Below are 23227 nucleotides of genomic sequence, written 5' to 3'. Positions count from 1 at the left end.
TAAATATTTTTTTATCAAAAGATAAAAATTTCCAATAAGGGATTTATCTCAGCGTTAAAATAAGAGCTCAGCAAATCTAGGCAGTGTGCCTAATTGGAACTGGAACTCAACCCTATATGCACTGCATAGAGCATAGATCAGAGCTGAGTTATTCCTGGCCCAAATCAGATTAGGCCTCTCATTTTTGAGAACAGATTCACAAAGGAAACAAACATGGCAACACTTAAGGAGGTTTCTGTATTGTTCATGTTGAGATTACTGAAATAAATGCAGTATCATCGACAAGTTTTATTAGTTTGTCTGAAGTGTTCGGCCTTTATACTTTAACCCTAACCCACTGTTATAGCACACATAGCCACACACAGCCCTGAAGGAACCCGGATCAGCCATCATGTAGAGCTGGAATTATTTATCATCTTACTCGAATTGACTGGAATGAATTGAGGAATTATTGAGGTGATTGCGGAAAGACAGACCAAGACTGTTTTGATGAGTTTTATGTAGTTGGTGTCGAGTGTGCTTTACAGTGAGTTAACAAGGCACTTAATTGCGTCTTAGTAAAAGAGAGAAACTTTCAGAAAGTGTACGGTTGTATTTATCTGTTTAGTAAGGAAAATACTGTAGGTGTCAAAATATTTCCTTTCTTGACATTTTGCAACTTTATTTTGTTACTTGTTAGACTTGGTAGTGAACTTGGTGCTCTACATCTCCAGCTGAAAGTATGGATGTCATCTCTTGACGTAGAAAGTGGTATTATGAGACAGGACGGGCTGGGACTAGCTGATTAGCTTGCTAATTTCAGTGGACATCTGCAACACAGCACACAGAAGTCTTTGACATAATATGAACACTGTTGTTTCTTCACACTGTAAGTTAATTTTTTCAATCAAAGTTTAGAGAGGACGCGGAAGCGCCCGCTCAGAAATTCTCGCGCGAGCCACAGCTCTTCTGTTCACAACAGACGCGAATTTTTCCGCGCCGGTCGGCAAGCGGCTCTGCTCCTTGGCTGTTCTGCAGTCACACTTGGAGTGTTGGAGCTGTCCTTGTAGAATGTATGCTGGGGGTCATATAACTCCCTGTACTTCTCCACTTCCACAATCAACTTCACATCATCCATCTTCAACAACTCCGGATGAAGTGATGAACTGACTGCTGTGATCAGCTGTTTCCTGCTTTTAAAACTCCCGGCTGTGGGTCGCACAACAGTGCATGTCATCGACACCTCCGCCCATGTCACGCAATTGCCGGGACATCGACGACTTGGATTTACATAGCAATGGAGGCGGCAGGAAGTGTACCCTCCGAGGCGTCATATTGGCGGACCAAAACAGACCCCAAATAAACCGCGGTCTGTCTAAATTCGCGGACCTAGCCGCAAAAAGGACAGCCAAATTGGCGGGTTGCTGTCCAGTATAAAAACGGCTATGGGCGCCGAAACGAAAATGGCTCCGCTCCTCAGCACTTCGCAGCTAATCGCGGCGCTTCCGCGTCCTTTCTGAACCCAGCGTTATAGTGATCCTTAAAGTAATCCTGAAATTGTAATTATTATCAGTGTGAAAAATACCGTACCACTTGGGGTCATTGTATCCAATGATTAAATTGGGGGAGGACGTTGTTTGCATCCTTGTTCTGTTCCTTTTCATTCTAACTTAAGCAGTGGCGCCATGTTTTATTGATATGTGTGATCACTGTACTGTAGACTGCACAGAACTACAGTGAATGGGGTTGTGGGAGTGCAACAGTATTCCAGTTTCACTGTTTTTTCTTCTCTCACAGTAGCACAGTATTAATAAAGTGCCATTATAGTAATTAAGTTCTCTGCTAATCTTGTCATAGTGGGCAGCATCACCACTAGTGTCATACAGTGTATGAGGTGAAATGTTTTCACTTGATCTCTATCATTGTTTTAAGTATTTCCTTTCAGTGAGGAATGACTAAATGAAAACAGAAATGATAAGTGATCTGACATATATATGTGTGTGTATGTCTATATATGTATGTCTATATATATATATATATATATATATATATATATATATATATATATATATATATATATATATATATATATATATATATATATATCTATATATATATATATATATATATATCTATATATATATATATAGATATATATATATATATATATATATATACACATAGAGATAGATAGATATATAGATATAGATACAGTATCTGACAATGAGGTTTGAGTCAGCAGGACCCTTAGGAGATGAGCTTGAGATAATGGTATTCATGGATAATGTGAAGAGAATCTAGTTTTTAGTCAAAACTCTCATGAAATCAGTTATTTATTGATTTCTTTCTACAAGGCCTCCTATTTGTATGCAGCTATTCAGTCTACTGTCATTTAATGAAAACAAGGCAAAAGTATAAATATTTCCTTTTGGATTTTTAGTAATACTTCATTTGTAATTTAGTTTAAATTATTCTTAATCTGTCAGAAAACACCTATGTCATACCACTTATACCATGCAATGTGCTTTAAACATTTGTTTTGCCAATACCATTGCATCATTTGTAAGCTATAGCAGGGTTCCCAGTTTCCTGGAAAACCTGGAAAATTACTTAACTAATCTGCAGTAATCAGCAGCTGTAGATTAGGTCGATTTGGCAGTGTTGTGTTTTGGCTGTAAAACACAGTGAAGTACAGACAAAATTGAGCTACACAGTGCCTCAAGGTCACACAGGTCACATGATATTGTTCCAGTGCATCAGAGTGCCACTTGACTGACAGGTACAACTAAAAGGAGGTGTAGCTGCAGACATGTTAGTACTGAGCTAGATTGCTCCACCAGTCTGTATGAAATCACAGTTATTGACCATTCTGACATGTGTGTCATGCATTCTACCGAATGATCTCATCAAATACCTTTAATACTTTTGTAGTTAAAGCAAAGCCATCTCAGTCTAGTTTATGTAACTGAAAATGTGCTTGAAATGATCACTTGAAAAGAGACAAATCTCCATAAGGCAGAACTCTGGTTTGTTGGAAAGTGAATGTATGGTTATGTGTGCTCATGCATGCAAATTTTGGATACTGTATGTATTTTGTGGGTTAATATCAATACTCCCTTTATCGGACATGGCTCCTTCTGTATGATGTTCTTCGTAGTCTTCATATTTGTAACAACGTACCCTTACTTTACAGATCAGTCTTGAACTGATACGTGAGTGACAACATTTAACCAGTGGAATTCATTGTAGCCAATACAGGGCTCCAAAAATCTCTCAATTGTGACTAAACATTTTCAATAGTTGCACTTGTGCACCTGATATTTAGCAAGTCAGATTTCAAAAATATTTTTCAACAACAAAAAAACAAAGCAAATCCGCAAATACTTTCACAAGTGCTACACATTAAAGACAAGGAAAAAACACTATAGTTTTTACACTAAGATTAAACTGTTCAAGTTTATTTTAAACAGTTCAAGTTTATTTTAAACATCAGCACTTTCTAACTTTATGTTTTAAACAGTTGAGGTTATCAGTTTCTGTATGCATTTGCTGTTTAAATAAAGAAAACACATTTATCTGTATCTTTATCCATGTTAACAATCATTAAGATAATCTTTTAAGAAATATAATTAGAATGTAGGCTACCACTGGGTGCTCCTAAATTATGTGCTGGTGCACCTTAATGAAAAAAAATAGCTGATATAGTTAGATTAGATTAGTCGATAGTCAATTAAAGAAAAATTGCAGTTAATTTCAATGTGGATCTTATTTTTTGTAGTTTTGGCCATCATCTCTATGAGGTATGATAACATTGTATTCCCTTAGATCGCATAGATCTGGGAATGCGGTGACATTGCTACAAGGAAGTCTGACTGGTCAGTAACACTAATGATCAGACAGGCTGGAATCAAGCCTGAGTTTAGCTGGGCCTGCTGTGTGCTTCTTCAAACATTGCTCTCTTTAGCTGCACATAAAATCTTGTTGATGATGATTAATTGGTCTGTGGTGCCCCAAGTGAATCATCTCCATTTCTGCCTCTTTCAAGAACCTAACAGCAACCTGCCATTGTATTTTAAAATATGAGCAAGAGGAAGAAGAAAACAACAAACATGCTGCAAAAAGAAGACATGCAGCCATTGTAAAAGTTTGAACAAAGAGTAGGGCTTTTCTTGTCTTCATCAGCTTCAAGAGTGGCCTTACAGTTGCCTGCTATAACTTTGTCCACAGTGCCCACTGCAGTGTCAGAAATCAATGAAAACTCCAGGAAGGAAAAGACATACACGGATATATATATATATATATATATATATATATATATGTATATACATATATATATATATATATATATATAGATATATATATATATATATATATATATATATATATATATATATATATATATATATATATATAAACAGGGTTTTAAAACAAAAATGATTCTCTTTACTAAATTACTTATGTTGACTTTTAGTGTATATTATGTATGTTATCAGGGTTGGTACTAAGGCATAGGATAGGGCTATTTTTTATTAAAACCTTGTCAACAGCATAGCCCTCTAACAGTTATTTTACCAATGGCTGTTCGTGTCTTTCTAAACATATCCCCATTAATAAGTACTTATACTCAAAATGATTGTAACAATCCCTCTATCTACAGGAAAACTGTGTGCACACAGATTTGGTAGAGTAGGTTCAAGCTGGAGCAGGAGTTTGGTCTGGATGTTGGATGTTTACAACAGACATAATTGAACAGTTTGCCTTCATTTTCTCATCCAAATTAGTTTGAGTAAGTTTATTTCTGACTTGTCTGATCATCATCATCATCATCTGACTGCTTGGATGTCTTGACCCTTCAGATTTTCTTTAGCAATGTTGTGTCATTAAATTTCTTAGAGATTAACTTGCCGATAGTAATTTATTATATATAATATTTTTACTGATGCTGTTGATGACTAAAACAACAAAAAATGAGCCCAAAGTTACATCTTCTCAGTAGATAGTTGGGAATTGAAGGATTACAATACTCATTATTTAACCTTAGAATGGTCTGGCTCTGGCTGCAGATCTGATAATCCATGTTAGAGATTTGCTTCACAGTCATGCTTTAATCTAATCAACTGATTGAAAGTCTGACGAGGGATTGACTGTGTCTGATTCTGGAACTTTTTACGTTATGTTGTAAGCCTTCTGGAATGTCACACACGTCCCTGCTTTGCCTTAAAGCAAGATGTGATGTGCGGGTTGCTATATACCTGGATGCTTGTCCACTGCTTCACAACTCAACTCATGGCTCATCTGTATCATGGCACGCTTTCTTTTTTGTGATGATTCCAGTTTTCATTCTTCACCAACAGAGAGGAGTTGGTTGGGTTTCTTGTCTTGCTCTTCCTCTCTTTTCTTTTTCTTGGGCTGCAGCTCGAGTGAGACCCTCTCTTGCGCTTGTTACAGCTCAAAATGAACTGAGATTGTGTCTAAGTCTCACTTCATATGTCTTCCTCCACTGTTCCTCCTCCTAAACCTGACATTGTTCACTGTTCTCATAATGGCTCACCTTACTCCACTCTGTTACACATGTTGATACATATTTTGTTATTCCCATCATTCCCTCCTTGGCTCTTAATGTACTTAAATCTATTTTCAATATTTTCTCCTTCCATTTGCTCAAACCTGGTTCCCTGCTCAAACCTTTCCCTTCTTTTCCATCTATTCCACATTTCCCCTTTATTTTCCCCTCCTATGTCTTCCCCTGCTCCCGTCATCCTCCTTCAAACAGGTTGTGAGTCAGCGGTTCCCACAGAACAGCATTGGTGCAGTGGGCAGTGCCATGTTTCTGCGCTTCGTCAACCCAGCCATTGTGTCTCCCTATGAGGCTGGCATCTTGGACAAGAAGCCCCTGCCCAGGATAGAACGGGGTCTCAAACTCATGTCCAAGGTAAGGCCATTCAATATGAGATGACTAGAGGGAAACTGAATATTAAGTTCACTGTTGTGTAATTGCATTTGAAAAAATAGTCATGGAGGGAGAAATAAATCTACTAGATAACTCCATAGTAGTTGCTCATATGAAAATATTTTACAGATGCTTGATAAGCATGCAACAATGAAAATGATTTTGACTAGAGATGCACGATATATATTAGGTCAATAATTTATTGGCATGATATTGGGAAATATTTTATGATCGGCTATTTATCGGTTTCCATTTAATTATTTCCGAGCAATATAGATAATACATAGCCAAATTGCTTTGATGGACTAATCAAGCCCAGCATCTAGACTTTCCAATACAGCGGGTAGAAGTATGCTCCTTTACAATTTGTTTGAGATCTGCCAATAAACACAGAAAAAAGGAAGGACAAGAAAAACAAGTGCAGCACGCAATAAATGTAAATGTTATGCTAGGGTTGAGAGAGGAGGGAAAAACGTTTTAACACAATAAATCTTATTAGAGCTGTGGAATCTTAAGTGATCCATCTTTACTCACTACATGTTAACCTTTCTTACCCTTGTGTGTCTAAATTTCAGTTTAGAAACTTTTTTACAAAAATGTAAAATGTATATATTTTATCAGATTCGACATTGTGACTGTGAAAGACTGTCAAATTATGACTGATGTCACATTCATAACTTTACAACCTTTTGTCACTATCAGCGGTGCTGAAACTAAACCCAAGTCTTGGTGTACAGTGGATTGAATGTTTGGAAATGAGATTATACCATTTCCCAGGGATTCTCACCAAAGTGTACTCCCATTTCCCGCAAAAATGTCCTTGCAGGACTCTTTGATTGTGTCAATCGGGATCGGCAATTTTGAACGTGGACCCAAGCCCGATTATTTTTACGTCAGCTGTCGTCAACAGAGCACAATTTGTGGCAGAATGCAGTCGTGCTCGTAACGTTAGTCTGGAGAACCTGTGGATAAAATGTCTGCAGTGTGGAAATATTTCAAATTAGAAAGCGAAAGCAGTCCAACGGCAACACGTAACATCTGCAATACGACCGTTTCACGAGCTGGTAACAAAAGAGCTGCATTTAATACTACAAATTTGATACGGCACATAAACAAAAACACGAGTTCACTCAAACAATACAGGCAAAGGCACCGAAGCAACAAACACTCGCGGATACTTTCAAAAGGAAAGAGAAATATCCTCGAGTCAGCGACATGGCCACAAATATTAAAGAGAAGGTCATTGAATTCATCGCTCTGAATAACCAGCCCACCTCTGTGGTAGAGGATCAGGGTTTAGTTACTGACTTTGTTTACTTGGTTGTTTTTGTTAAAAAAATAATAATAATAATAATAATGAAAATCAATGTTGCAATAGGATATGCAGAATAAGAAAGAGCCATATGAAAGTATTTACTTTGTTTCAACAAAATAAAAAAAGCTATTAAGAACAGCTTGGATGCAGGTGATTTTTTTCTTAATGCAGCTGTCATATCTAAGAAAATATTAGTTAGGGCTAAGTATCGGATCGGGATTTGGTATCGGCAGATACTAAATATTAAATGACTCAGATCGGGGTAAAAAAAAACCTGATCGGGACATCCCTAGTTGTGTACTGAAGAATATTTTATGTAGGGAACAAAGTCTCCTTCTCCAAACCTCATTAATGCCACCACAAAACTGTTGTAGCTATAGTCCGACCTTGAAATGCAGTCATTACGGTAATACAGCAGGGTTGATGTTTCAGCTGCAGCTACTTTTAATTCTTCATTGGTAGCTTACTGGTCAAATATTGTTTTGAATTGGTGTGAAGAAAATGCAGGGCAAAATCGGTAATCTGGTGGCAGTTTGACTAAAATGGTCAAACATTTCCTTGTAACCACTTGCACACATCAAAACTGCTAATGTTGAGAGTCTGGTAGGTGAGTTCTATCCCAGAGATGGCAACTTTTATGTGGAATTCAGGGTTCCCCCTGCTGAAAGGAAAAGTACACAATTAGACGTTAGTATTTTCCAGGTCTGGATAGGTTTGGAAAAAAGTATGTGTTCAGACTATTGCCCCTATTCTGTTTGCTAAAATTCTCATGGCGTTTGGAGCAAGCAGCCACAAAAACTGTTTACCACTGTGTGAGAGAGCACGACCCAGAGCAAGCTTGATGTCAAGTACAAGAAGTATGGCATGCGACTGAGCACACACTCTTACACAGAGCTGCCTTTACACCTGTACGTCCCAGCCTGCAAAACAGCTCTGCCCCAAGTGCCTCCTACTGTACCAAATCCAGACATCAGGGATCAAATAAGTTAGAAAGAAAATGCAGCAGTTTCTTTAAAATGCATATATACATGGAGCCACAAACAACCAAATGTTAAGCTTGTCTGAACATGTATGAGTTATGTAGTGATGTAGTTACTAGTTATAAGTAAACAGATTTTAGAAAACAGAAATAAACAGATCTTTTAGGAAACCATACCTTAATGTCTGCTTTCATCATCCTTTCCATGGACACAGTGAATAAACAAGGCTGCACATACAGAGTGAACATTGAATTATTAAACTTTTTCTTCTCATTTTTTGGATCTTATTTATAAAAGATGCTAAAAAATATGGGGGGACAGATAGCGTAATAGTAGTTTTTCAGTATTTTAAGGGAAATAATCTGAGTGTAGTCAGCACTGTTTTGTTTACTTTCTCTTTGGAATGTTAAATGTCCAACTTTATACATAGGATTGGGACTGAACAGCCACAATGGGTAAAAGTAACATGCATGTTATCAGTTGGATTTTAAAAACACATATTAGCTCCACTGTCAAGTGGCCCTTACTCTTGTGAGGTTTAAACTGCAGCTTCCCTCACTTGAAAAGGCAGCTTGCTTCAGAAGATTTGACTGGAATTCACTCAATGACCAAGATTCAGCTTTCTTTCTTTTCTTTCTTTTATTTGAAAGTTGCCAAGGCCAATAACAGGTGAAAAACCTTAAACACAAACAGAAATAGAAGGTCAAGAAAAATGTAACCCAAGAATCCATAATCAATCAACATAACCCAAAATCAACTACTTAATTTTTAAGGTACTAGAAATCAATCTTGAAAATAAATGGAAAATACCCATACTTACTTAAATACATTTTAAAGCACTATCTAATGATGATTTTAACCTTACAAACTTTGTCAGCTTTTAACTCCTGTAAATACACACATCATTCTTTATCAAATTACTTTTAGCTTGAATACTTTTTAAAAATACACCACCTTATTAACTGTGCTTTCAACCCACCAGATATTAAATATATAACATTTTAACTTGCATTTTAATCACATAACTTATTCAATACTTTACATTTTAACCTGAATTTCATCACATAATTAGTTCACAGCCCACAACCCCAATGCAAGCAGCACAGACACATAACTGAAAGCTCACCGGCTCCTTCTTCCTTCTTTGAACCAAGCTTTAGTCCTACAGTCTCCTTTTCCCAAGTCCAGACTCTCCAACCATTTCTCTCACACACTGCTCACACCTCATTGTCCTGTGAGTGAGTGCCTCCAAACCCCCTGATTTCCAGATTGTCTTCACCTGGTGCCCTCAATCAGCTGCCTTCAGGCTTGGAGACACACCCAAACCTGATGCTCTCAGGCAGAGATGGGCGCGGCCTGCAGCTCAACTTAACATCCACCAAGGAGGTTATGTTTTCAACCATGTTGGTCGGTTGGGTGGTTGGTTTATTGGTTTGTCAGCAGAAATACACAAAAACTAGTGAAGGGATTTCAACGAAACTGGGATGAAGGATGGGTCTCGGCCCAGAATAAAGGTTAACTTTTGGTGTGGCTCTGGATAAATGGACAAATCCAGGATTTTTTTTTATTTAGGTGACTGATATCTATGAGTGAGTACAACTTGATGGAGATCCTAGACCTGCTGATCTTAAATTATGGTTATACAGTTGTGGGCAGTTTCAACTTGCGAGTGATGCAGGGCTGTCCAGTTTGATATTGGATTTGGCTAGATTGAACTTAAGGGGACTGGTTGGCCTTGGCAGAGGTATGCACGCTACTGATTGCCATTCTTGTTTACATAATAAACATCAAGCTATTTCTTCTCAGATGTCAAATATGGTCTGAAAAATCTACAAAGAAATCTGGAAATTTGAGTATGGTAAAATATGGAGTTTTGAAATAGAAAATGAGTAGGAACCCAGGAAATTGCTGTTCTACCACTACCAAAAATAGCAGGAAGAAAAAGGAATGAACATCCTTTTATGATAAGTTATCCACAGTTTTGTGTCAAAGTCAAACTTCTTTTATGACAAGAATTCCTGGGAAGTAATTATACGAATCAAGTACATAGTGTGAGTGGCTACTTGCAAATAGGTACATGCACAATCATAGCATGAGACAGCAATACTTCAGAAACCCAGAAGCCCAACTTTAGCTGTGAACAAGAATTGGGCTAGTTACTGTGACGTCAAACACATAGTGACTCAAAGCAAGACAATGTAACTCTTACTGAACTGCAGGCACTGTGGCTACAAATTACAATGATGGCGTACTCCTAAATGCTAAAAAGAGTGTAACAGAAGTATAAGTAAACAAGACTCAACAATTGACTGTGTAATGTCATTTACTTGAGGTGAAAGCCTGCTTAGACTAGCAGTTGTATTGTTTAAATAAGTGTGTACTGTATCACTGTCTTGCCTTACAGATTCTGCAGAGCATTGCAAACCATGTTCTGTTTACAAAAGAAGAGCACATGAGGCCTTTTAATGACTTTGTGAAGAGCAACTTTGATTCAGCTAGAAGGTAAGACACTTGGAGCATGATGCGACAGACCTCATTCAGCCTCTGAACACAGAGATCCCCATCACGCTTTTTTCCCCTCAGTTTCCAGATGGTGGATGGAGACCTTTTTAGCCTACACAACGCCACTGTCTGCCAAATAGTCAGCAGTGAGAAATTAGAGCTTCTGCTGAGCCTTCAAACTAATATGGCTTTTCTCTGCACAGACTTTGGAGGAAAGGAAAGGGGAAAAAAAAAACGAAAAATCATAAGGGATAATAGAAGATCTTTTCATTTTAAATCTGGATTTACTCAATTTAAAACTAGTTTTGCAAAACTCTGATTACACTAATTTAAGAATAAATTAATCTTTGTTGGTGCAACACACCCTAAAGGTGTCCTAGAACATGATGTACAAGAACAGAAACCCTTCGAATGACAACATTATCCTACAACATCACTAGTGTCAAAGACCACCACAGTGTATGTTTGATTAAAGCAGTGAAGTGCCTGGTGTAAAGTATCATCTGTTGATTGAGTGTGTACTCTCCTCACTCCACCCCAGGTTTTTCTTAGACATTGCATCTGACTCTCCGCCCAGTGACTCAGTCAACCACAGTCTGTCCTTTATCAGTGATGGCAATGTGCTGGCCCTCCACCGCCTGCTCTGGAACAACCAGGAGAGGATTGGCCAGTACCTTTCAAGTAACAGGTCAGAATAGATTATTTGATAGAGCAGAACACTAATTAGTTCTGCCACATAATCTCAATACTGAACTCATTTGAAACATTATTACTTCATTATGATCTTATTTCCAGGGACCACAAGGCCGTCGGCAGGCGACCTTTTGACAAGATGGCGACTCTGCTGGCCTATCTCGGACCTCCTGAACACAAACCTGTAGCTGACACTCACTGGTCCAGTCTCAACCTGACCAGCTCCAAGTTTGAGGAGTTCATGACCAGGTATAATATCTACCAGCCTGTAACATAACATAATGTCCCCACAAACCTGTTTATCAGGTTCCAGTCTCCAGTAGATGTCAAGTCATGGTGAGACTCAAATTGTTGTTTTATTCTGTAGTTTTGATATTTAGTATTACATAGACAGATGAACTTTGTCCCCAAGAGAGAAATGTGTTTCTACAGTGCGTGCAGTGGCCATGTCTTGCAGTACATTATATAGTTAAAATATATAATGGATGGAGTGACTCATTGATTATCGACTGTAACACTCAGCCTACTCATTGCTATGATGACTTCTTCTGATTGGAGTGAAGCTCAGCTGTGAGCACTTTATGAACCCTCAGTGGGAAATGTTTTTTAAAACTTACCTACTGCCTCATCAGTTGCTCAAAGAAATGTGCATCTGATTTATAATCTCAGAAAGACTTCAGGAAGCTTTCATTTTCTCCATTGGCATTCCTCCACATTCACTGTTTACTTTTTTGCAGCAGAGCCAACATTCTGTGACATTCTGATTCTCAATTCAGTGTTTTGATGTCTAAAAAAACTAAATTTTGCATTGCATTCTTAGTGACTGACCACTAATAAAACAAAATAGATTTTGGGTGTTTTTTGTTTCTAACCAACTCATTCCTGGCACTTAAGAAAAAAATTGCTACTACACAGCTAGCAAATGCTGTGGCTCTCCCAGTTACATTATTTTTTTTTACTCAGAAGTGACAAAAGGTTGAAGAAAGAGTTTGTTTGCTACCTCTGTTGCTTTAAGATATCCTTTAAAAAAGGCTTCCTGTGTTTAGGTCTGTTTCCTCTTCCTCTTTTGTTCCTCCAAGCCACAGTCACCATGACCACATGCTTTGAAGTTCATACCAAGTTGCTTTTATAGCTGCTCTTTTTCAAATCGTCACTGTGTTGTCCTCAGAGTAGTTTTCCCTTCATCAGTCTTTCTGAACATCTTAACTGTCATAGGGAAGTTTTGTGATGATATTCAAAGCCAATTGGTTATCTACAACTGAAAACGGAATAGATAACAATTTGTTAGAACTCATAAATGAAACAGTCTGAGAGGTTCAGTGAATTTGGCTTGGGATGAACCCCAAGCCAAATTCATATTCAGTCAAATGCTATGAACAGATTTTCCCACTGGGATTAAAAATATAACCTGATGATAGAACAATGTATCATCTTACTCTAATACAACCTAATGTATGAAACAACAGCACCAGGTCATAGACCCTGTCAAATTAATATAGGTGTGACTGATCCTCAGCTCTCTGCTTTGTTCTGTAGGCACCAGGTCCATGAGAAGGAGGAGTTCAAAGCTTTAAAGACCCTCAACATCTTCTACCAGGCAGGAACCTCCAAGACTGGGAACCCAGTGTTCTACTACGTGGCCCGCAGGTAAGACCTAGGACTCCATGCTTCTTCTAAAACATGCTCAAACATACCAAACCATTACAACTGTCAGATTGTTATTTAGAAGTGGAAGAAGACATTTTAGTGACAGGCCAGTTTAGGATTTTGTTTGTGTCTCTGCATTCGTAATATGAATACACTTGCAAAAGCAATAAATATAACTTATACTGCACAAAGTGGCCAGAAAAATAGGAACCCTGGTACTAGGTAATACAGTAAGATAAAATGCCCCATCAGCATGACAAAATTGTAAAAGCAATAAAATCAATCAATTAATATGTATCTGACAAATTAGAATAAAAGCTGTAGCTGCTAAATCTGAAACACCCTATTTTTTATGAGCTGCCTGATCCTAATAAAGAAGGTCCTGGTTCAAAAATGTAACATACATAAGCTCAAAATTAGTGATCTCATGTGAATAAACGTTTAACAGGAGAATGTGACTTCTGTAACTGCCATCGGCTAGAGAGAACTTCTCAGTCTGTTGGAGTGGTTGGAAATACAAAAACACTCAGTCCACTCTGAAGTTCTGTACCACTACCGTAAAGTCTAATTTTCACATCACACTGGCAGAATTGGCAGGTCCACCATTGGCACCACGTTCTCTTCTCAGATAGAGCAGGTTCACTCTGAGCATATGTAACAGGCGTAAAAGTCTGGAGACGCCGTGGTGGACATTGTGCCGCCTGTAACATCATCCAGCATGACCAGTGTGGCGGTGGGTCAGTGATGGTCTTTAAAGGGTCGCACAGACCTCCATGTCATAGCCAACGGTACCCTGACTGTTGTTAGGTTCCGGGATGAAATCGTCAGAGCGACTGTCAGACATTACGCTGCTGCAGTGGGCCCTGGGTTCCTCCTGGTGCAGGACAATGCCCGGCCTCATGTGGGTTGAGTCTGTTGGCAGTTCCTGGATGATGAAGGCATCGATGCCATTGACTGCCCCTCTTGTTCCCCTGACCTAAATCCAATTAAGCAGTTATGGGACGTTATGTATCGGTGCATCCGATGCTGCCAAGTACCGCCACAGACTGTCCAGGAGCTCACTGATGCCCTGATCCAAGTCTGGTAGAAGATCCTCCAGGATCTTGAGCAGTGTAGTTTCAACAAAAAGCGCATTGCATCATACAGGTGTGTCTATTTTTAAAGGTCAGTCAGTGACGTACACTTACATGTTAGTTGGCTGTCTTAAAATACTCCTCAGCACTTCCCATCTTCTCTTAGCTTACCTTATGTTATGTGGTTGTGCTTTGAGCTATTGTATGTATCTGTTTGATGAACTTTTACTAGCCAGACCAGTGTGATGATCTGTTTCCACCAAACCCTGTGGTGAAACATACCCTGTGGTGTATTATGTGAAATTTTCCAGTGTTGACAACTTTCAGTTTGATTAGTGAATTCCTGCTGTGTTGTGTCCCATAGCCTCTTAAATCTACCCCAGTACCAAAGCACACACAGTGAAACCCCACTGTAATGTCTGCAATACCCTGAGCTTTCAGTACAAAGCAGGGTGATGTATTAGTCTTCTGTTAATTACCCCTGGTGGTTTTTCTTGACAAGTGTGCATGGGGAGGCTCTGTATGATAAGGCCTCAGAGAAAGAACCCGTATAAAAGCAATTCTGTTTACCCTTTACCAGGAATTGTCATCATACACTATTTTTTGGATCTTGGAAAAACCTCTATTTGTCATGAGCATTGGGTCCGTCTTCATTAATATTTTGTCTTATGAAAGTGTAATCAGTAAACACACAAACAAAACAACATTATTTGGGACATATTTTGAAGCATAATAACCCCATAAAAATGTTCTGTTATAATTAATTAATCCCTTCATATTATGGAATTCATTCTCATAAATAATAACGTGCAGAATGGGAGTAATTTATTTTCTACCGATGTTGCCTCGGCGCGGGTTCATTGTTTCATATAGCTTTATCTCCTGTTCGTTGTCAGTTACAATCAGGGTAATTTTGACTGAATTATCTTTCAGTGTACAGCTTAAGCCACATAAAACAAGTCTCATTTCCTTTAATTTTAAGCTGCTAACCATTTGGGGCGCACTGGAGATGCTGGGCTGGTGTGCTCAGCTGCAGCACCAACATGCCAGCAACAAAAATAAATGTTTGATCACAACTTGAATGAGAATGGTGAACTCATTCAGAACAAGGGAACACACAGCAAAAGGCCTCAGGTCACACTCGAACCCGGGGCCGCTGCAGCGAGGACAAAGCCTCTGTACATGGGACGCCCGCTCTACCAACTGAGCTAATTGGAGCCCCGGACAGCTTATTTTTTTTATATTTCTGAGCCAGCAGCATCTGTGACTCCACAAACCTTTTTGCATTTGGAATGTCCACACTGTGTACACCAAACAACATATATTTTCTTACCTCAACCCCCACAGCAAGACCTTTGATTTAACACTGTGTGAAATTTCCTTTCCTACCCTTTCTCCCTGCATTTTCTGTGTTCATCTTCATACAGTCAGTGTGAATGAATATTAATTAGAGGCATTTCACTGACTATTTATAGACAACTGTGGGTGTACGCAAAAGGTTTGCCACATTTCGAGGTTGATTGTGATTTTTAAAAGGAAACTGTGGTAGGACGTGCATTCGCACTGTGTTACGAATCATTTTTGTCCGTAAGCACTGTCTGTGTTTCGTCCGTACACCATGTTTTGACGTGAAACCTATGCACAGTTTTATAGTTCAGGCCCCTTGACCTGCTAATATTTTTAGCTCAGGGTTCACTGGCCACCACTGACTTTCCACTGATTTTTCTTTGTGTGAAAGGAAATATCCACACCGTATGTTTATGGATAGACCGATTATTGCATTTATAAAAATGCAATACTCCAATAATCAATGTCCTGCCCACAATACTATCTGCTTAGGTACACATCACAAGTTATAGCCTATCAACACTGAATAATCTGAGTCTGCAAAGTAACTAGTAACTTAAACTGTCAAATAAATGTAGCTGTCTAACTCTGCCTTTTCAATGTGATTATTTATCTCTTGTGCTTTGGTTTTTCTTTTTGAATTTTATTTGTAGCACATTGTATTAAATCATAGAGGACTTATTGAACTGTACTGGATTTCTATTCATATTTATTCAATTTTCACAGCAGACAGAACCACCTATGACTATTCTATTTTACTTTGTAATCCCTTTATCCAGTTTACTGTTGTACAGTAAAGTCATTTTTTGGCTCCTTACTACTCGCTGATAGAGGCAGCTTGGTGTGCAAATAGGGTCAATGTAATGTCTGTTGTCAGTCTTGTTTTAAATGGCTCAGTAAACTAAGTATGGCACAAGCATCACTACAATGAAGAAGGTGTAGATCCTAGAGAGTTGAGCATTGACATTAGCACTCGAGTTGAACCATATTCAGATATTGTAGGTTTATACAGTTCATGTTCGTGTACAGGATTTTGAGAGACATTGTCACATTGCACATGTTGAGCTTGTAGAAGAGATGGTGATACACTTGATGATGGTTAAAGCAGGCAGTAACAGTTGCTACAGTTTATTCAGGAGAAATGAAAATGGAGCTGCTAACTGGAGATACTTGATCACACATTCATCGTCCAAAATAATCTGGGAAGTAGTGTATTCCATATCCTGCCAGGGTAGTTCACATGGTGTTAAATGCTGTTGCCATGACTAAAATAGTCAAGGTGACAGTTTGTGGAGTCTCCATGAGAAGTCCCTGACCGTTATTCTGTGAGTTAGCTACTTTAGGCTTCTTGGTTGAAGACTGTGGTCTTGTTGTGCTTGTGTACGTGGAGACACTGTCCAAACTTGTGGAAGATGTCCAGACAAACTCCATGTGGTCCCCAGATTCATTCACTCCTCTTTTGTCCTGATATACTCCTGTCTCGAAAAGTGCAGATTTTGCCTGGTAACTAGACGTGACCTCTGCAATTCTTGCAGGTGATAGGACACCATGCCCTTCACCTCTGCTGTTAACCCAGAGTGGTGGCTCTGTAAACAGTGCAGAGTGCCACTCCCTCCCTGGTGTTGCCGAATGGGTTTTCTCACAGATAGGTCTTGTATAACAGGGGCAGCCAAAGACGGTTGCTCGGGTCTGCTCAGCCCATCTCAGGAGCCTTGTTATGTTTTCTTCTTCTTCACAAGCCCAGGGGTTATCCCCAAGAGTCATCACCTCCAACACCTTCAGCTTATCAAAGATCCCTTCAGGCAACCAGGAGAAGCGATTCGCATGCAAATAGAAGTGAGTCAGCCTTGGTAACCGATCCAATGATCCAGGCAGGATCTGCGCCAGATAGTTATGCGACAAGTCAATGTTCTCCAAGTGGTGCGGCATATTCGTGGGCACAGTCCAAAACCTGTTGTGACTGAGATTGAGAGCTTGAAGACTCGGCAGCGTGTTGTTGATGAAGACCACTCTCTCCAGCTCATTATCTGACAAGTCCAGTACTTTCAGGTTCCAGTGGTAAGCCGTGTCGTTTTTGTCCAGCGAGCGTAGATGGTTCCCCGCCACTCTGATGTCCCACAAAGAGCGTGGTAAGGAGTAGGGCAGGCTCTCCAGGCGGTTGTAGGACAGGTCCAGGGTTCGCAGGTGGGCATATTGACTGAGCTGGCCATCCAGAGCCTGCAAGCTGTCAGGAGAGTGTAATATTTAAAAAACATATTTATACACTGTATGTAGACAGTAAACAAGTTTGATTTTATTCTGACACTAGTGACTGTTTATTAGAGAACTCGGACGGTGTGACGTAAGATATCTCATTTTATTATCAGACTAATCATAGAAGATAAAGTGTATTGTAAATGTAACTTGGATTGCCTGTGTAATTAGATAAGAGTTAAATGGAAAATGCTGAAATATGTTGGAACTGTAGAGAAGAGTTATAAAGTCAGCAAATTGACTTGGCGATGTTACATAGCATCGTCTCAGTTTGCTAACATTAGCCATCATAAGATACTGCTTAAACCTGACCAAGAAAGGGAGAACCAGTTATTAGTACCCATGACCAAGTAGGTTATGTTTTTGCCCATGTCTGGTAGTTGGTTGGTTTGTTGGTTGGTTGGTGGTTTGTCAGCAGGATCACACAAAAACTATTGAACAAATTTCCACCAAACTTAAATGGAGGATGAGTCTCAGCTCAGAAAACACCCCATTAACTTTTGGTGTAGATCCATATAAAGGGATGATCCAGGAATTTTTACTTTCTTTAACATTGTGGGAAAAGTGTTTTTATACATTTTCAATAATTTCTCAGAGAATAATGCATAGATTTTGATGAAAAAAATAGGTGTATTTAGGTGACTGGTACTGTATCTATAAGTGAGTACAGTTGGATACAGATCCAAAAAAAAATCTGGATCTGGCAGATTTAAGTACATTTTCACAGAGGATGGTCTGTTTTCTGCCGCTATACGGTAACAAATAGGGATGGAATGCCACTACCAACAATGTTCAGCTGATAAAATGGGGATTGAGAAATGTGAATGTCAGAAATAATGACAGAGATTAGGTTTGATTGAATGAAAGGGGACTGCTGGGCCTTGGCAGAGGTATGTGCTCTTCTGAGTCCCATTGAAGTTGCTTATGTGTTTTCATTTGTAAAAAGAGAATGAGTTGTTACTCCCTTTAGAAGTTCCATAGATGCACTTGAAGTGCTTCCCCACTACAGTATAACTACTGTTATCATTCTCACACCTAACATTGTGCATGTGAAAACATTTGATGAGATGATAAGCTGCTCTCGTCTCTCAAATTAAGCCATGTTTGAGGCTTAGACAGTATCATTTGAGTCAACATAGCTAGCTTGTAAACTAAATGGTATTGATTTAAAAAAGATTTAAAAATCTAAAATTTAAAAAGATAGCCATAAGCTTGCTACATGCAAATGTCCCTGAAGATTTTTTTCACCTTTTTTTGGTAGGGAAACAAACAAATTAAAAAATTAAATTGGCCATTAGTTAGTAACACCTTAAAAGTTTTGCATTTTCTTGCTGTTTTACCATCCACACAGTGTCTCCTGTCACTGTCTCAATATCTCCTAACCCTCACCTCTCTTAGAAAGAATAGATTTTTTGGGACCTGCTTTATGATTGTAGAACTACAGTCTTATACCACCTGCATATACAGAAATCCAGTAATTGTGGAAGAGCACACTGTTAACCAAATGACATTGCAGAGCTGCAGCTACTCACCTATTAAAGGAGAGGTTGAGAAAGCGGATGTTGTGCTGCAGACCAGACGGTAGCTTGGTTAGGCCCCGTGAGGAGCAGTCTACCACACGGTGTCCCCGGCTGCAAGAGCACACAGAGGGGCAGATAGACAGCACCCAACCGCCCAGCAGCCCACACAGCAGCAGGAGGAGCAGGCAGAGCAGGGAGGCAGAGCAGGCAGGCATGTTCAGGGCTCTAGAGGGTGGGAGAGGAGTGTTAAATAGGTTACGCATCTTGAATTGATTGTTGGAAAAGATAATAAATTTTATCATATTACACACTTTTTGATGTGTAATGGATTCAAAATTCCATATATGTTAAGGCAATAGTGTTCATTTGTGTGTTTGTTGGTTGATTGGTTTGTCAGCAGGATTACACAAAAGCTACTGAACAGCTTTCCACAAAACTTGGATCAAGGATGGATCTCAGCCCAGAATCGACCCCATTAAATTTTGGTTCAGATCTGGGGATGGACGGATCCAGGGTTCTTTTCTCACTTTCTTTAACATTGCAAGATAGGGGTATTTAGGTGGCTGCTATTTATGAGTGAGTACAAAAGGGGACTGCCTTGACAGAGGTATGCGCACTACTGAGTGCCATTCTAGCTTAAAATTGTGTTTATGCTGTCTTCTATTTTTTATGGTCTTGTCTTTGGGAATTTTCGACTGTGGCCTAACAATCAACCTATTCAGCATTCAACATTTTGAAAGCATGGCACATGCTCAGATCAAGTTCTTGCACTAAAAACTGGAGTCCTCTTCAAACTTGAACTTACCCTCCCCCTTGAGACTTTGTTGCAGTGTCAACAATTAGTTTGAAACTTCCATTCTGACCAAAAAACTTAGGCTGCAGTCCTGGACTAGCTGAGCTACTGTATATGTCATAACAATGTAATACCACTGATGGTGTGTGTTATGGAATCATCAGTTTGAGAACTATTAGCCTTTGATGCATGTGAACTGCAGCAGAAATGGAGAGCATTCTGACTGTTTTGAATATAAACATATCAGATCCAGACTATCCATCTGGCTTCCTGGTAGGACCAGTCCCTTTTCTGGAGTCAGACAGATAGCTTAGCTTTTCTGCTCCTGATGCATTGTATAAGGGTGCCAGTCATCCTGAATGCCAACCGGTTTGAAGCTTTGCCAGTGGGACTGGAGCTCCGAGTGCTGCAGTGAGACTCAGTTCATTTAGGACGATACACTGTGTCCGTGACTGCAGATGTTTTGAGCTAAACACTCAAGGTCCATGTGTGTTTTCAAAGACAGAACTGTGGAACATGTTAACACCCTTGAAATGTGTTCCATAAAATTCCCTGTGCTGTTGCGTTATTCGGTTTATGGCAGTTGATGCCCTGCTGTGATTGTGCCTTACATCACTACAACACTTTGTGTGTTTGTTTAAATGCTGTAATGAGCTAGGAGTAGTTTCCTCATGAGCCAGCACAACATTACACAGTACCAGCTAGTAGTACTGCATTAGCTGGATTCGGAATGAGATGGCTCACTGCCCTTCCCATCAGGTGTATATGGGTCGTACGCTTTTCCTTATCTTTGAATTTCAGATCACTCACCTCATCCTTTCTAGTGTCGATCTGTCATCTTGCCTTTTCTCCTGTTGTTTCCTCCTCCAGTTCCCTTATGCTTTAAAGGTTTTCTGATGGTTGAAGGTAGTGGTCTCAGTCTCTTTTTTCTGGCTGTTGTTGCCTGGTGTTAAACATGCTGCCTGCTAGCGACTGCCCTGTACTGCTCACAGCTCTGCAGGCTCCAGATGCAGCTGGAGGTGTGGGTTAGGAGAAGGAGATGCATCAAGGGGAGGGAGAGAGAGGGAGACGAGAGAATTGCAGCAGCGAGCCAGCCCACTGCTGCTGATGAGGCAAGCAAGAGCTGGAAGAGTGTGTGTGTGTGTGTGTGTGTGTGTGTGTGTGTGTGTGTGTGTGTGTGTGTGTGTGTGTGTGCGCGCGCGCGTGCGTGTGCGTGTGTGTGTGTGCGCGCGCGTGCGTGTGCGTGTGTGTGTGCGTGCGTGTGTGTGTGTGCACTGAAACCGCATGCTTCAGCAGCTCTATCGTTCTCTCTCTCTTGTGCACATGCAATCTTATACACACTTTATATTAACATATTAACAGTGGATAAAATGACAGTGAAATGTCAAAGGTGTCACTCTGATGTATCACAGAGCCCGCGCAGAATTATCAGCAACTATCCACTTCCTCTTTCCTTTGTGAAGCCTTTTAGCTTGACATACTGTATACGTACAGTATATAGATATATTGTTTGGTTCAGTTTCTGCTTTTATCAGACTTGTTTCCAAGTACTGCCTGGATTCTACTGGCTATAATGCATACTTTTTAGGGCTGGAGGATATGCCCTAAATAAAATAATGTGATATTTTTAGGCTATATTGGAATGCACGATAAATATATCTCGATATTTTGAAATCTTCTTAAAGCACACAGGATGGCAAAATCAAATTTCACAATATTTTTGACCAAGTACTTCGATATCTTTATTGTGAAAGTATTGTAGCAATGACTACTGGCGCTTTGACAAAATAATAACACAATGAGGTTTTTAATCGGTAATAATCAGTATTGTGGATATAATGTTTGAGTGGGTAAAGGCAAGTATTAGAACAAGTAGAACAGCCTGGTAAGTGAAGAAAATGACATCACTTTAGTGTAATGCAGCCTTCAAAGCCAGGAAAAGACAACCCTTATGCAATATCACAATATAACGAGATCCAAAATCTAAGATGATACATAGTCTCATATCACAAATTAATGAAAATGTTGCTCTGTGTCAACTGAATATGTAAATAGGCAACTGATTGTCACATCAATTTAAAGGGGAATTTGAAAAATGTTTTAAATTTAATTTACATTTTTTAGACCTGGGCTCTCTATATACATGTTTTGGTGTGTAAATGATTTATACTTACCAACATTTTTTAAATCAGTCCAGTAGATCACCTCAGCTGGCAGCCGCAACACACAACAGTTCCTACAGAGATAAACCTTTTTGAAACCTTTTTTAAATAAAAAGATCCTTTTTGTAACCAGAAACACAAGTCTCCTGAAATCTTGCGAGACGTAAATTGTTACAGTTGTTGCCTCATCTAGATTGTCAAAATCAGTTAAATGGTAGGCCATGACTGGAAATATTCTTGCTGGCAGTTCTTCCAGGTAAACTCCAACTCTGACAACATTATGATCCTTTTCTTAAGTCTTGTTGTGACTCTGACACGAAGAATAACAACCCCAGCCTGTCAGTGGCAAAAGCAAGCACTTTAAGTGGATGGAACGTTGACCGTCTCTGTTGCCCCAAAGGATTATGATGCAGCCATCACAGCCTTGATGTTGCTGGCAGCTGAGGCGATCTACAGGACTGACTGTAAAAAATTCGGCAAGTATGAATCATTAACACACCAAATCTTGTAAATCTAGGGCCCAGGTTTAAAAATACCAGAATTCCCCTTTAATATGGTGGCACTATGTCATTACTAGAAGATCAATTAATGTAGCTCTACAGTGACATTTTTCAAAAATAGGATGGGGAAAAAGTGATCATTAGGGATATTTGATATGAATGACTTCCTACGAAAGCATTGGAGTGTATAGAAATCAACTTGAGCTCTTGATGGCTAAGTGACTTTCTAACTGTGATCATAGCAATTACCTTGTGACTTAATATTAAAAGCCTTTGGAGGCTAATGTGTATTAAATAATAAAAAACAAATGATGCTTCTAATGACAACTATTTTAAATTGAGAATTGTTTGAAATATATCGTGATTCAATTAGACATGTTCATGTTTATGACATAACTGTTCTTTGACTAGAACAACAAATCACATGATGGCACTCTTATCTTAAGCTGAGCTTAAATAATTTAATTTAATTTAGTTTATTTGATAGGGACAATGCAGGTTAACATAGTAACA

General features: G+C 39.2%; 2 protein-coding genes across 6 annotated transcripts in view; one reads left to right on the top strand and one right to left on the bottom strand.

The window, feature by feature from the left end:
- Nucleotides 1–23227, top strand: part of nf1a (neurofibromin 1a) — a 212578-nt gene that overhangs the window by 133905 nt on the left and 55446 nt on the right. For all 5 annotated transcript variants that reach the window (XM_073480933.1, XM_073480939.1, XM_073480948.1 and 2 more), the window contains 5 exons: nucleotides 5753–5911; nucleotides 10629–10726; nucleotides 11268–11414; nucleotides 11522–11668; nucleotides 12956–13066. In XM_073480933.1, coding sequence (XP_073337034.1) covers nucleotides 5753–5911; nucleotides 10629–10726; nucleotides 11268–11414; nucleotides 11522–11668; nucleotides 12956–13066 — 662 coding nt within the window. The remainder of the gene's footprint in view (nucleotides 1–5752; nucleotides 5912–10628; nucleotides 10727–11267; nucleotides 11415–11521; nucleotides 11669–12955; nucleotides 13067–23227) is intronic.
- LOC141011162 (oligodendrocyte-myelin glycoprotein-like) lies at nucleotides 16723–20867 on the bottom strand. The gene is made up of 3 exons (XM_073484411.1): nucleotides 20863–20867; nucleotides 19272–19484; nucleotides 16723–17710 (listed from the first exon to the last, which is right to left on the bottom strand). The coding sequence occupies exons 1-3, from the start codon at nucleotides 20865–20867 to the stop codon at nucleotides 16723–16725; spliced, it is 1206 nt and encodes a 401-aa protein (XP_073340512.1).

The sequence above is a fragment of the Pagrus major genome, chromosome 2 (genome assembly GCF_040436345.1).
Source record: "Pagrus major chromosome 2, Pma_NU_1.0".
NCBI lineage: Eukaryota > Metazoa > Chordata > Actinopteri > Spariformes > Sparidae > Pagrus > Pagrus major.
This window is presented reverse-complemented; position numbering and strand designations above follow the sequence as displayed.